Source organism: Thamnophis sirtalis, unplaced genomic scaffold, assembly GCF_051295495.1.
Source record: "Thamnophis sirtalis isolate CommonGarterSnake01/CBP01778 unplaced genomic scaffold, rThaSir2_p1.2 scaffold_4, whole genome shotgun sequence".
NCBI classification, from domain to species: domain Eukaryota; kingdom Metazoa; phylum Chordata; class Lepidosauria; order Squamata; family Natricidae; genus Thamnophis; species Thamnophis sirtalis.
The window spans coordinates 97,345,380-97,362,040 of NW_028261384.1; the positions used below are offsets into that span (position 1 = coordinate 97,345,380).

At 35.6% G+C, this 16,661-nt stretch overlaps 1 protein-coding gene across 2 annotated transcripts in view; it reads left to right on the forward strand.

Annotated features, from left to right (window-relative positions):
- CRHR1 (corticotropin releasing hormone receptor 1) overlaps window positions 1-16,661 on the forward strand; it is an 83,257-nt gene that overhangs the window by 35,265 nt on the left and 31,331 nt on the right. For both annotated transcript variants that reach the window (XM_087713516.1, XM_014069083.2), the window contains one exon: window positions 15,824-15,943. In XM_087713516.1, coding sequence (XP_087569642.1) covers window positions 15,824-15,943 — 120 coding nt within the window. The remainder of the gene's footprint in view (window positions 1-15,823; window positions 15,944-16,661) is intronic.

Below are 16,661 nucleotides of genomic sequence, written 5' to 3' on the forward strand. Positions count from 1 at the left end.
TTAGTCTCTCTATGTGATTTGGTTCTCAAGAGAGCAGGGAACTCATGTATTTCTGGGGATTTAATGGCAGATTTAATGGCCAACAACATCAGTATGTCTTTTTCAAGTAAATCATAGCTGGGCCTTTTTTTGCCAGGATGACCTACTGTGTGCCACAAAGGCTCCTCAGTTCCTCCATTCTTGAATTTGGAAGTGGTTCAGTCTAGGGACTCCACTGGCCAATGTCCAGTGGAGCTGGTAGCATATTTGGATAGTGAGGAGGTTGGGGAGGAACATGGAATCTGGGGAAGACTCCAGGAGACAGTCTTGGAGTTCTGGAGAAGGCTCTGATGAGGGGTCTGTGTTAGAGGCAGAGAGGAGGCCAGAGCCATATGCCAGTTATTAGCTGCCTTCAGAGTCAGACATCAGTGAGGCAAAAGAATAGCTGGAGTCTGTTCCCAGTGTGCACATGTGCGGAGTTGCCAGACGAAGGGAATAGCTAAAGAACAGGGATCGACTTGGAGAAAGACCACAGGCGGGTGATGAAATTATTTTATTTTATTTCCCTGAGTAAATAAAAGAGGACCAAAAAGGGAGTGGAGTTTGCAGGAGACAATTAGTTCTCCTGCAAACTCCAATTAATAGGTTTACAATTAATAGGTTTGTGACTCTCTGAGACACCTTGCCAAGTTTTGCAGATATTGGCCAGGCAGTTCTTCCAGCCAGATAAGGTCTATGACTGTAAATCCTCCTTGAAAGACTTTGCTGGATATGAATGAGCAGAATTCACAGTAAATTAATAAAAGGGGTTTTTGTTGGGACAAGGAGTTTGCTTCATGCTCTCAGGAAGCCTAGGTCAGAACACCATGCAGGTTCACAGGCAATTGGACTACTAATGGCAGGCCCACCTGAGAGGCACGGTTATTGACAAAAGGAGAAATATCTTACTTATCCTCAGGGTTCATTGAAGACCTAAGCTTAATTATTTCCTTCTCACCCAATATAACTTACAGGATTTGGGGATGAAATAAGGGAAACCCCAATATAGGTTATATATTCTGAGTTCTCTGAAAAAGATAAACATAGATGCTGTTATTATTATTACCATGTGTGCTGAAGAATAAAAAGTCATTAGAATAAGGTAGATAGATAACCTTGCTGAGCTTCCACAAGTAAATCAGATAATCTTTCCATCTCCTAGAATCAGAACAAAGTGAGGTGGGGGAAAGAAATCTTAGTAGAACAAAGTTAGCATTCCCCAATCTACTACTATGAAATCATGGAATTAAGTAGGAATTCACCTAGTGAAGGAATTCAGATTAAAACATCTCAGGCTGATGGCTATATAATCTTTGTCTGATAACATCCAATGAAGAGAGTCTACCACATCTCTGATAATTAGTTTTATTGTGAAACTTTTTCTGGCAGGAAATTTTTACCTATCATTCAATCATCCATGTTCCTATAACTTAAATCCTTTCACCCATTTCCCAATATATGGAATGAGAGAGAACAGGTCTTGATATTCTGCCATAATTCATACAGTTAAAAGAGTGCTTTCATGGCAGTCTTCTCTCAAAACTAAGCTTACTCAGTTCCTCCAGTCTTTCTTCATAGTCTCTGATTATCTTTGCTGACCTTTTCTGAATCTATTTCAATTTCTCAGAAACCTTTGTAATATGTGGTACTCAGAACAGGATGTAATACTTATGTCTGATGTCTCATCAAAAGAGAATAGAATAGAATGATTACTTTCTGTGATTTGTAATGCATGATGACCTTCTTTATAGCTGCATCACACCTCATTTTATTTATTATGACTTACAATATTTAAAAATTGTATGGCTACCAATTTTAGAAAACCACTCCTCATGGCTCACGATAACAATACAATCCAGAATCAACAAAGTTATAAAACCTAACACCAAAATAAACCTGGTGCTGCAATCATCCTCTTGAGATGCCCTATACTCCAGAATCTTTATCTACAGCTTTCTCATTTAATTTGCAATCAATTATAGCCCAATACTGGTTTTGCAGATAATTTCTCTTTTAAGGTACTACCCATCATCCAATTTTATGTTATTAGCAAATCTGATCAGATGACTTCATGAGTTCATCCAAATCATTAAATGAAAACATTAATGAATAAAACACATAGAACATATAGTACTCCACTTAATACCTCTGTCTAATTGGATGACGAACCATTCATGGACTAGTCCTTGAGTAGGCTTCTTTAGCTAGTTATGTACCTATCCAACTTGCTAATAAGCTAGGCATACTTTGGCCAATGCTTCATTGGTCAAAGTATATTACCTAGGTTGGTAACATTTCCAGATTCTTATTAACAAATATCAAAAGTGAAATAAAATTAATCTGGCCAGATTTAATTTTGACACATGCATACTGATTTGTGTTAATTACCACTGCTTTCAAAAAGCTTACATATTGATTTTTGTGATCCACTGCCTTACAATCTTTCCAGGTGCCAATATTAAAGTGGTATTTCTGTTTTTTTGAAAGTAGGGGCAACATTTGCTCTCCTCCAGGCATCTAAAATCCAATCTTCTAGGGTTTTTCAAAAATAATTATTAGGGCTCAAACTATTAATAGCTGCTTTCATTAAGAATAAATTCATCTGATCCTAAAATTTTAAATTCAAAATAAAGAGGTGCCCCTTGACCATTTTTGTTTATTCTCAAATTTCAATTTTGCCTCTTTATCCTGCCCTTCATAATTTCCTGGCAGAATATATAGTTCTTTGCTGGAAAAGACAACTTAAATAGGAGTTGTCAATCTGCCTTTTTTTCTGTTGCCTGTTAGCATTTTGCCTTGATTTTTTTATTGAGCTTTTTTTTTTTGAACAACAAGTCCTTTTTATTATTGTCAAAATTCTTTGCTAATCTCAGCTTTCCTGACACCTGCTCTACAGTTTTGAGCATTCTGTTTGGTAGCTCATCTGGTACTCTTTCCATTTCCTGTATGTGTTGCTTTTTTTCCTCTTTTGGATATTTATTAAGCCTTTTGTGTAACCACAGTGGCTTCTTTTGCTGTCCTTCATTTTTTTTCTTGCTTGTTAGAATTGTTGCACTGTTGTGCTTTTGGTATCTTCATTCTTATGACACTCCATCCCATCTTGCACTCCTTCTCCTATTAGTTTTTCCTGTCCTTGGATCCTATATATATGAGTCTATTAAAATCCCCCCACCTTTGGGGGGGGGCATTCAGAAGTATATGTTTGACTACATTCAAATTTCCTTTCTTTTAAAATTAGGAATTCCATCATTACTCAGTCACTTTCCCTGAAAGTTCCTGCTATTTTTATCTCCTTAACAAAGTCTTCCCTATTGATTAGTATCATGTCAAGGATAGCTGACTTTCTTATGCCTTCCTCTACTCTCTGAGGGAGAAAGTTGTCAACAAGACAAGACAGAAATTTCCTGAATGGGCGATGTTTTGTAGATATTGTCTCCCAATAGATATTGAAGCAATTAAAACCTCTCATCATCATGACTTCATGCCTCATTGAAAGATCTGCAGTTTGCTTTTATAAAACGTGGTTCACATTTTCTCCTTGGTTGGGAGGCTGTGCCACCAACAATATTACATTTATTTTCTCCTCCACTTATATTAACCCGCATGCTCTCTACAGCATTGTCAAGCAAAGGGGCTCTCTTAAGGTGTATGGCTGAAAATTATGGGAGCTGAAAAAGTGCAGCCCTAAATCATTTTCCGATTACACTCATTGCCCCTTGGTATCTTTTGCCCCAATCTGTAGTTTCATTTTTAAAAAAACCATTGCATTTAGCGTGTAACCTACTCGGCCCTGATCAATTGGAAGTTCAAATTCTGTAACAGGAGAATAGCACTCTATTGTGACATTCTTTTTTTAAAAAAGTAATGTCTGAGAGACAGGGAAGATATGGCTGATCACTATGGCTGGATTGAATGGGACCAATACTTTTGGTTTATTTTTGTCACACTTAAGGATTTTAAAGGGACTGAATCAGTACCTTCAATCTCCAGAAGCTGAGGAAACATTTCATCATTGTTGTTTTAAATTCTCAGAAATATTTTTTTAAAAGCTGAACTTTGGAATTTTTTTAAGTGTCTTAAATATTCGCCTCCTTTAAAAAGCTCAGAGTAACTGATAATTTTTAGCCCTGCATATAAAAGAGGAAGGCTGCAAGTCTGCAAAAAGTGGGACTAAGACTTGTGTACCTCAGTGCTAAAGAAAACATGGCACAATGCTGATAGAATATTCTACCTGGATGAGAAATGCTCAGCTGCTTATTTAGGGCTGTGCTGTTCTCTCTCTGTCTGTCTGTCCGCCTGTCTGTGTAATGGATGCATTCTGCAGATTCTGCAAACAAAGCATCTGCCAAGCTGCTCATTTATAAGTTTTGTGCAACCGCTGGTTGAAACTAAGCATTAATACTTACAGTCCTGGTTCAAAACTATTGTCTGCAAAATAGCAAAGCTGTCATTCCAGACACAATATTTGATCAAACTGAATCTGCCCTCTGTGAACCCAAATGCATGTGAACCACTGGGCTAGTAAAGTTTGGAAAGTAAATTCATTTTTTTGTTGTTGGCAGGTTACAATAACATTTCAAGGGTAGTGAATTTATCATGGTTCTAGCAAAGTAACACTGAAATGGGAAACCGAGTACCAAGCTAGCTGCCTGGGAGTGCCAAGTTTTGTTAGTTTTTCTTCTTGATAAAGTAATCTTGCATTGTTTTTTTGTGGCAATGAAAATAATACCTGCAATAATTCACCCTGTTTCTAAATTCTTCCTGAGTTCTGGGAATTAAATCTTTTTTTTTTTTGAAACAGAAGCAAATTGAAACAGCTACAGGAGAATGTTGAAAGTAATCACTGAACATACAACATGAAATGACCTTTTCTATTTATAAAATTGCACCCAAACCTAAAAGCATCTCTTTAATTGAAAAAAAAAACCCACCACCCAAAATGTAAAACATTTAGCATTAACGAATATGAAGACAGTAAGGCTCTGATTTTGTCTCAGCTGCAGTACTGCTGTTTGTTTCCAACATGTTCAGAGATCCCCAGAAAATCACAATAAAACTCTGAAGTCAACGTCTGTTAAATTATTTGTAATGACCAATAAAGTAAAGTTGTGTAGAACCTGTTTTCTCTTTGTTTTCTTGGAAGATAAAAGCAAACTTTGTTTTAAGACAGAAAAATCTTAGAATTTATCCAGGAAAACCACTAAACATTTTTGTGCTCTTCAGAACCCAAAAATATAAAGTAGAAATTTATTTGGAATCTATATTTCATTTCTTCCAGCAGATTTGCCTTTAATAGTAATATCTAAAGTGATTATCCTAGCTGAAAATGGAATGCTGTGCAGATTTGGCAGAAGACCTTGACTTTAGCTGATGTGCTGCATAGGTTCTGTTAAATCTTGAAGAAAAAAAACTGTAGTGTAGAAGAGAAGCTTTAAAGAATAGATTGACTGCCTAGCTGGCAATTGAAATGGTTTTGTGAGATCTTTACAATAGCTTCTCATTCCATCTGTCAATTAAATATCCTTGCCATATTCATTTACTATGACACCAGAGCAACTACAAGATCATCAACCAGGGAAACCTTAAGAAAGCTTGGAAAAAATATAGCATTTGTTTGCCAAGGCACTTTCAACTAATCCCAGTAAATTCCATCCAGAGGGGTTGGTTTTAGTAAACACCTCTGGGTAGGAAAAAAATGATAAGAGCCAATTACCATTGAAAAGATTTCAACTGCTTGAACAGAAGCTTTAGAAGTGAAAGCTTTAGCTCTTAAGATTTGGCATGGATTGTGAGAAGTCAGTCTCTGGGGGCAGGTGTGTGGGGGAACCAGGCTGTATCTGAAACATAAGTCACTTCTTCCTTATCTGCCAATAGCTCTCTTTTCTTCCTGATAGATTTTTGTTTTACACTGAAGGAAATCTTGTTGGGCCCAGATTTAGCCATATTTAGAATAAACCTTCTGTAATGTGTATCTCAAATTATTGTCAATGGATCTATTAACTGAATGTGAATTTCCAGTTAATCATAAAAAATGTAGGAACCGTGCTATTCAGCCCATCTTATTTTCCATGGGAATAATCAGAAGCATTTAGGAAGACTGCTAGCAGTCCTCAAGAGAAATAGCACCCTTCTCTTCACACATTTCTTCACATACCCCACATATCCCTTAAATGGAGCTGGCATTTAGAGGCATTCTTCTTCAGATATTGCAGGTAATGTACAGCTCTCATAATAAGAAAAGCTGTCCTCCAATAATTTATTTCTATTTAAAACTCTGGTGTTAGTTGCTCATCTAAATGTAATGTAATTATCTAATCAAAAAGTTAATCTGCAAAGCTATTCCCATTTACAAATGGGAAAGGGTTAGTTGCCTTTGCCAACAAGGCTGGACTTCTCCTTTTCTTATGGTGTTATGTTCTTTCCAAGAATACTCTACCTCCTAATTCTCTTGGATTTACCCCAAAGACCAAGTCTCCATTTCCATACTTCTTCTAGATTCCTGAAAGCTGGCAAGCAGCTATTAGAGTTGTATAGATATTGATGGCCTCTGCCAGTTCTCCTATCACAGAAGCTCCGATCTGGCCTAAGTGCCTCTTTTTTTTTTAATTTGAGCCAGAAAGGACATCAGGCCAGAAGTATGCACACTTTTCCTTCTGGTCAATATCATGAGAAGAAAGGACTCACTGGAGAAGAGCCTAATGCTGGGAAAGATAGAGGGAAAAAGGAGAAGAGGAGGACAGAGAATTGGGTGGCTGGATGGAGTCACTGAAGCAGTCCAGAGGATGGACTCCAGAGGATAGTAGAGGACAGGAAGGCCTAGAGGAATGTTGTCCATGGGATTGTAATGGGTCGGACAAGACTTCACAACTAACAACACCAGCACTGAGAACTTAAATAAATAAATACATTCCTAACTGAGAAGAAGAGCTGTAAAAAAAAAACCTCTTCTCAATTTGCATCCTGAGAGAAGCAGGAGGTTTATACTGCAGCCATTTCTCTGCCATGGATTCTTTCTTTCCCTTTGTACTCCTTATCTCCCCAAGAGGTGCAGCTTCTCTTTGCCCCTGGGCTGTGGAAATACTTGCTCAAAAGGATTAGTCCAGATATCAGGCTAGGCCTGATATGCTAAAATGAGCAAGGACCTTGGACAGTGGATAAGCTGTTAGAGGTGGATTATGCCTTAACCAAAAGAACAAGACCCTTCTAATTCTTGAATCCATGCAGATCAAACTAAAAGACTGTAAATTAATTGATACAGTTTATTGTAGTCTGTAATAATGTCTTCAGCATTGCTTAAGCAGGTCTCTGTTAAAACAATTCTTATCATGGGAGCATGGATATATATGCATGTGGGCAAGCATCAGTTTATACTATAATTTCATCTGTGAATATATGTCTTATGAAAAATATTAACACCATAAAACAGAACACATCACATAGAGTTTTATCAATTTGAGCATTCTTTAATCCAGTTTAACAAATCATTTCATCTTCCCACTATTTGGAAATCTGGACTCCTTTTTTATAGCCTGGACTAGTTTGATTTATTTTGTTATCTTGGGCAAGTAAAAATGCATTTGTTCTTCTCCAACCAAAGGCAAGATAAAGTAATGAAGATTTTTGTCCTCTAGGGAAAATATAAAAACATTTTTAAATGGTGACATCCTAAGAAATTACATTAAAATATTTAGAAATATTCTAATACCAATAGAGAGCTGTTTTTATGAGTCCACTGCTATAAAAATACCTTGTTTTCTTATACACCACACTATTCACTGTGGATTAAAGTGATACATGGTCAGAACACCAATTAACAATTCTATCTTGTTCAAGAAATAAACTGCTCTAGCTGTGGCACAGTATCGCTTGAAATCCATGTTATAATCACAAGCCCTTCTACTTATTGAGGCTAGCGAAGTCTCTGGTTGAACTTACAAGCAAATGCTGGGAGCTGCTGTAGTTCCATCACAATAGGAGAGTTGATATGATGTGAAAGTTTGGCTTTTTAGGTTCCTTCCACACATGAATTGTAAGACCCATGCAATGTTTGCACTGTATTGGTAGCAAGCACTCAGTCAGTGGAGGATAACTTTAAGGAGGATGGACTCAGGTAGAGTAGTAATGAATGCACCATTAAGAAGACCTAAAGAACCAAGTTAGAGAAAGATAATCATGGAGAAAAAGTTATCTATGCAGTTACTGAGAATTGGCAGAAATATGATGGGCCAAATTAGCAACAAAAACCAAACTTACATAGTTAGGTAGTTTCTTCTACTATTTTAGATCAAGGTGATACAATAATATATTTACTATTTATATATTTAGCATATGGCATATGATACATGGATCAGCAATATATTATTAACATTTCACCTAGATTAGTAAAACATAATAAAATATAAATGTTAAAAAAATCTATGTTGAAATATCAACGTCTAGGCCATCTAACCACTGAAGCGCACTATATATATATATATATATATATATATATATATATATATATATATATATATATATATATATATATATATATATATATATATATATATATATATATATATATATATATATATATATATATATATATATATATATATATATATATATATATATATATATATATATATATATATATAAAATACTGGATCTATAGATGCCTTCAACTCATAGCTGGTCACAATGTGATCTACAGTTTGATATGGTATCCTGCAGTCACACTGAAGAGAGGATACTATGCCCCATTTATACAGAGAGTGCCAGCAGACATCGTGTGAGGTGCAAATCCAATTCAGATTGTCCATAGTTGACATGGTAGTTCAAAACTTTATACCTTTTTTGTGGGATCATTTACATGTCTTTCTATAACTGGTATTCAGTAAGTCATTTGGCTTTCCATTGGGAATCAATGTTAAACTTGCTAGGCAGATGTTGTGCAAATGCCAGTGGGGACTTCCTGGATTTGAGACTTCCAGCTGATGAATGAGGAAGGTCAGCATTCACCAGTAGGAGTAAGTTGTTCATAGTTTTTCTGTATTTTCTCAGTAGTGCATCTTGCCTTCATAAAGTGGGAGGCTATATGACTCAGAACAGGAAGACAACAAGTTGGAGTAGTTTTACTACATGTTGGAGTAGTTTTACTACATCTACTGCTTATAATCCTCATGGGGGATTTTTGCCGTGCACCAAACTGGCAGTAATGCCAGCAGCAACCCACTCCTGGTCTGTAGATATTTTCACAGACTAAACAACCCATCCTTCCAATCAATGTTGTAATGTGCAGTTAGGTCTAGAAACATGGCCGTGGTTTTGAGATCTTATTGGAATCCTGTTTCTGTTAGGCTTAGCACCTGGTCTACACAGGTCTGGTCTTGTTGGAAGCCAGTTTGTTCCATGGGCAGATGCTCATCTACTATGGGACCTATCCTCTTTATAATTAATCTTGATAGAAGTTTGCAGCAGGAGCTCAAAAGGGCAATTGGACAATAGCTTTCAACTCTGTCTTGTGGTTTTACTAATGTTTTACAATTAATATTTACTAAGGACCACTCATATTTCTCAAAAGGTCTAGACTCTGAGGCTAAGAGAAAAATTCCTCTGAATTCACTAGGATATAACTCAATGACTTAACTCAAGCAATGTTATTATGATTATCTAGAAGCAAGCAGAAAACTCTGATTTCAGAAAAAATATTTCTAAAATCAGAAAGAAATACAAATTAAATTCCATAAAAACAATAGATCTGAGAGGAAGATAACCTTATTATTAGGCAGAATAATAAGAGGTCTGACAATAAGAGGTCTGTAATGAAATCAGGTTTCCCAAGAGGCCTCTACCCAATAAATGTATGATGAAATACTTGCTTCCTTTTTAGTGGGGCCTGAACTTGGCTTGTCACATTTATTTTCTGCCTTCAAGGATTTCATTCCTTTCCTTTCGTAGCTTCTATATGCCCTTGAGTGCCAGCCCGGATGGATGGTTGTGCTGTTTCTGTTATTTATTTTTCCCAAAACTTATAACACCACTGGCTTCTTGGGTTTCTCATCGATTATATTTTAAAGTCTGTTTCAATAATGTGCTGTTTGACAGCTATTTGATACATACTGGCTGAGATAACTATGGCAAAACAGCAAGAGGAGAACCAGGAAAAACACACCAGCCAAAGCATAATCAAGCACGTAACCTTTCTGAATATGATGTGTAGAGCACAACTAACTACTCATGAAAAATGTAGCTGACTAGTTTATGGTTCAGTATGTCATAGAAACCTAGCCAGAAACAGCATGATGATAAGGCCCTGAGTAATCAATCACTTGCTAATGTTGCTTATGCAATAAAAAACAATCATTTAGGATAGCTGCTTTCCTCTTCCTATAATCTCTTTGGTGTTGAATGCAGTAACATTTAAAGAATTCATTTTAACTTCATTGTTCCTCAGCTTCCATTAAGATGACTTTTGGGGCTCTGTATTTTTGCTCAAAGACAGCCTTGGGATTTCAAAGTCAGACTATTATTGTACACTGGACTTATTGCATGATGGATGCCATGTGTTGAAAAAGAAAATGCATCTTTGGAAAGCTCTGAGTGGACATCCCTGTCAAAATAATATTTGATTCTCTGCGAAGAAAGCAAGTTGATAACAGAGCGAGTTGAGAAATAAAAACATATCTTAGCTAGAGCTACTGGCTTTTTTATTTTTTTTGTAATATATTGAAAGTTCTCTAGCAATGTTCATTCAGAGTCTTTCTTAGCTTTTATTTATTTCTCCATACTATTAGCAACATTGATTTGTATCAAGTAAATTCTTAAAATTACAAAGCAAAATATGTTCCAAGCATAATTTATAGTGTTATTTTAGACAGTGTAGCCAAATAGGAAATTATCTGGACACAACCATGATCAGCTAAGTATAAATATAAGTCCTTTCTTAGTCTTACATTAAATTCTTGAAAGTTTTTTACACATATAATATATAAAATAACATGAAATCAATAAAAAAGGAATGTGTGCTATGGATATAATGAAAGATAAATTTCTATTTGTTTCATTCATAAATTCACTCCCTCCTATTTTTTTTTTTACATTAATCCATGTATTTTAAACAGAATGCCTTTGAAACATGACATCTAAATACAATTTAGAGTAATATTTCTAAATGTATTTTATCTCAAAATAATGCATTTCTCAATATGATTTAATGTAGCTCTTGGCCACAAAATGCATACTAAAAACAAACATAGCAGACATTGAAATTCTGATTAGTACATTATTCTATTGTTATTGTGTTGGGTGAGGCTGTATTGGAGTTCCCAAAGATTATATAATTCTTTAAACAACACTATTATGCAGATAAGGAATTCTAATTCTCCAGATTGGGGCATGCTAATTATAGAGTATAAGTGGCCTTTTTCTATGGATAATAGTTTTACGATACTAGAAAAAGGAGTTATTAACCTAGTCCTCAGTGCTGCTCATCCACCGATAACACCAATACAAGTAAGGAAGGTACTCTACATACTCTATGTAGTTTGCTGATTTTAATGCCACATAAAATCCTTAGTCCCTTGGCATCTACTATACTATTTCATTTGGGGCAGTTCTAGTAATACTTTGGCCTGCTTCCCTTCAATCTATGTGGGAACCTGGGGTGTATCAGGAATTTCACTGAAATGGAATAATTCTCACCTGTTACCTCAATATTCTTAACAAAACAATGAAAATAAATTAATAAATATATGCATTTGGGAAATAAAGAATGAAAGGAGGAAGGGGGGTGAGATGTTTTACTTGCTTTATTTAGATATACTTTTTTAAAATGAGTATGGATTTATTTCATGCAAAACAAGGAGGCATGTCCTCCAGTCTTCTGCGCTGTCAGTTGTTGGTCAATTGCAGTTGATTGTGACTAATTAGCTACTGAAGGAAGTCTTTTAATCTATCTATCTCCAGACACCAGAAATGCATAGTGATCATATCACAAGGACATTCTTGTAAATTAGATGGGGGAGAGGTGTGTGGATAGAAAGAATGTATTTTATCCATTCTCAGCCTGCAAATTTTTGCTTTCTTAAATCAACAGAGAAGAATTGAACTGGTAATCTAGGAGAAAGGTTTTTTTCCCCTCTTATGAAATCATGCCCCTTTGTATAGAACAGGAGAAGTATTACTCAAAAGCTGTGCATATATTTTGATGTGCAAAAGTCCCAATTTCACTTAAAAAAAAATATGACAAGCTAGCCACATCGATGTCGCAACCTGTACTCCGTCTCTGTCATTTATCCACAGGATGAGACAATCTGAGCTTTTTCCCCCCCTGTCATCCATATGCGCCTTGTATGATTTATATGAGCTGGTAGGACACATTACAATTTAAACCACATCTGCACATGCAAAGTGTTTGCAGATGATGCCTAATATATAATGATGCTTCTTCATTCAGAAAATGTTATCAGAGGTTCAGATAATATTATCTTTTAATTGTACATTGGTTTTTCCTTCCCTTTCCTCCCTGCCATCTTTCCTTCCTTTCCATTTAAATTTTTTATTTTATTGTAAATAAATAAAATAAAGGGACTGCAAAATCTGCAGTCTGATGTTAATAAAGGGGCTGTATTATTTAAAATCAGGCAGTTTGTCCACTTACTCTACCATAACTTCAATTGTTAGCAGCTTCTTTTAACTGGAAATGCAGAGAATTGAACATGGAATCATCTCTAAGCAAATTAAGGACAGCAGAAATTGGAAATTCCATCTCTCTGAAAAGGAAGAAAAAATGGTAGAATGCTAGTGAAGAGGAAATATGTTATCACATAATAATCATATTCTTTTCCTTTCTTATAAATAATGTATCTCAAAAATAATTTATTTCCCAAAATCATGGAGCATCCCAACTGAAATAGTTAAATGTGCATAGAAACAGAAATAGAAATAGGTATAAAATATGGATTGAATTTTGAATTTGTGTGTCTCTATGTATGTACATATTTGGTTATACACTATTGCATTATGCAAAAATAAATTTATTTGCTTTGTATTTATTCATTTAATGTGTAGAGGGATGGCTTTATGAGGGATCATGGGCAATAAGCTATTTCAAATAAATCTAATATGCTTCTCATCTACCATGGAGAGAGTCAAAGGTAATTTTTAGTTGAGAAGCTGAGCCTCAAGATCCAAATAGCAATAATTTGGCTAATGGATAATGTTTTGGGATGAGAGAATGAGGGCATGATTACTTTTGCCCGTAAGGATGAGGATGTGACTCTCCACTGAAGCACACTTAGTCTCTAGCATTTCTGATTTAAAAATGAATCTAAAGTAAGAGAATTGGGAGAAATCTCACATGGACTAAATTATTACTCAGAGTTATATTCTCAATATAAGTCAGCTTTAAATATTTACCAAATGCGTACATTTGTGAAATATAATTATTCAAATACAAATTAGAGCCAGTTAGGTCCAGTTGTTAAACATGAAAGTTGGATGAGTGATTTGGGTCAGCCACTGTCTCAACTCACTCAGCCCAACTCACATCACAGAGTTGTGGGGAAAATAGGTGGAAAGAATATCAGATATATTCATTGCCTTGAGTTATTTATTAAAAAACAATAAATTTAAACAATGTAAAAAAAATCCCTCTTTTTATATATGAATATGTTCCACCTGCATATTATTTCCAATTGGAATGCCTTCCAAGAACCTTGTACAGCCACATGTCAGTTGACTTTATATGCATGGTAGGTCTTGTAAGATACTGATTCATGACTTTTGCAGAGGCCAGAAGTATCTGAATATCAAGGATTGAGTACTTGAATATTTTGAATATAACACATACCAATACACTCTTTAATCAATTCAACTAATATGCATTTTGCAGTAATGAAATCACTTGCTTCATCAGAATTTCTTCTTTTTGAGAACGGTTGAATATTGAAAGATGAAATATGCACAGGAAAGGATGGAATGAAACATCTATCTAGTCAGCCTGCAATGTCAACATTGGCTGTCAAGAGTTTGACAGCTATCACAATTAAACGATTCTTAAAATCCACAAAATCACTTAGATTGACTTTGGCTTAATATGTCTGATATGCATTGCAGAGGATTTTAGTTTAGGCTTTCTTGAAATAGGTGTGTCTTAGTCCAATTTAGAGCTCAGGTAAATTTAAATAGAATCTATATCTACTGAATTCATTTCAATTTGTGTTTACTGTGGGGTTTTGTGATCTCTGACCCAGGCTATTTGCTTCTAGACAATTCATTAGATAACATCATTATTGCTAATGATTAGGAGGTTTGCTCTCTGTTTATAAACAGTAGCTTTCTCTGCCAGGGAGGGAGCAAATCCCACACTCACTGGGGAATAAGCCCATATTCACTAGGGCTGATGATGTTACCTAATCAGGTAATGAATCATCTGCAAGGATACAGCCAAGCTCAGAGAGCACCAAGGACTTCATAGTTGAATTACATATTTTCCTCTTCTATTGGAATTTGTGTTTAATATAGAAATGATTTTCAACTTAGAAGTAGTCACTTAAAAATTAGTTCTTCCAATATACTATGGTTGCTACTTTATCATGCTATTGTTTGTAGTCAGTCTGTGTAATCTCCTTGCAGCTACTGTTTCTTTAGTTTCTTTGCAGAGGCGGTATGGTGGTGGTGGTGGTGGTGATGGTGGTGGTGGTAGTGGTGGTGGTGGAGGTGATAGTAGTAGTAGTAGTAGTAGTAGTAGTAGTAGTAGTAGTAGTAGTAGTAATATTCTGCATTCCATTATGAATGAATGAATGAATGGTTCTATGAGTGGTGAAGTTAAAAGATACATTTTTTTCTGATTAAGAATATTTACTGCATGTGGATGCAAATGTGTATATATTCATTACAATTCTAGGCCATGCTGGAGAAAAATTTTGTTGATTTCATCCTGGTTTCATATCTTTTGCAGGAGCTAATTCCAAAAGCCTTCTGAAATGACTTATTTAATATCACAGCCCATAAGTTAATTAACATTCTTTTTAGATTTTAAGGCCTGGCAAAATGCATGGCTTCTGATGTTAAATTAAACTAGGATGAAATGTGTAAGGTACAGAAAATATATAGACAAATCAAGAAAATAAACCAAAAGCTGCAACTAAACAAAAATGGTCTAGAGCGGTGTTTCTCAATCTTGGTTATTTTAAGAGATGTGGGGATTTTTGGGAGTGAACATACCTCTTAAAATAGTCAAGGTTGATAAATATTGTCATAGATTTTAGCTAACATTCTTTTTTTCTGTTTGCAGCAATCAGTCAGAATATTTTGCGAATGCTCTACAGAACAGATGCCTTCCAGGCAAATAACTTCCAATGTCTCTAGCAGGAGAACCAGATCAAATATATTGAGAAAAACAACAGTGATACTGCCAGTCAATTTAACCAGGAGCTTAATCTAAAGGACCTTTTCCTCCTGGCAGTCAATCTGATATCAAGAAGGAAACTCGATAAACCACAAATACTTGTCCACAGGAAGCATTTTGGTGTACGAAGGAACATAAAACTCCCATATAAATCATATGATAATCTCATTTGGTTTCAACGTCTTGTTGAACATGTCTTTATATCGATGCTTCTGGGGGAAAAATGGAATATGGTTTTCTGAAACCAACAGCATCTGCTTTTGATTATGTATACCAAGCTATCTGTATCATGCCTCCCTTACTCTATTTCTGCAGGATTCTACTAAATTGCCCCAAACTACTAAACAAGTATATAATATGTGATGTCAATATTTTTTTCTATTTTTTAATTATTCTCTTCTTCCTTCCCTGCAGGCCCTCAGTGCAATGCCTTAGTGGATCTAATTGGGACATGTTGGCCACGCAGCCTTGCGGGACAGCTGGTAGCGCGTCCCTGCCCTGAGTATTTCTCTGGAGTGCGATATAATACCTCAAGTAAGCCAGCAGATGGGTTGAGTAGGAGCATACGGCAGGAAGAGAGGTTCTTCCCTTGGACACATTGAAGCAAAGACTGAAGCAAATGTTAATGAAAGATGGAACCAGAATATCAGGAAGCATAGAAATGTCAATGTGTGTACAGTACTTGCATTAAGTAATGAAATCAGCAATTTGCATAATCTAGGGGTGCTTGTAACATGCCTTGACAACAGACCCGGTGATTGGCAGGTAGCATGAAGCTTCTAGGTGGAACACACGATACACAGCTAGATATTTAGGAATTTTCCCCTTCTGTTCACTGTACTTGGAACTGCAAATAAAGCTTTGAATCTATATTCAGCTCCACCAACTGTTCCAAGAGATGGGTTGAATAACCATAGTGCAGCTTGAATTTGGGCATAACTTTAACTGATTCTTCTTTATTTCTGAATAAAACAGAATATACCATATACAAATATGTATGTATGTATGTATGTATGTATGTATGTATGTATGTATGTATGTATGTATGTATGTATATGAAAATATTTAATTCTGAAATTTAGGAGAGGTTAGAAATTATGAAGAGCATACCAAATCTGGGATGGGAGAGGGGATCTCTCATAATAGAAAATCACGTTTGAACACTAGTGAAATAGAATGGATTTCTAGCACTCTTTAAACAGTATTGAATTCCCCAAGACTTCAGATTTTGTGAATTAAGTATCTCTTAGAA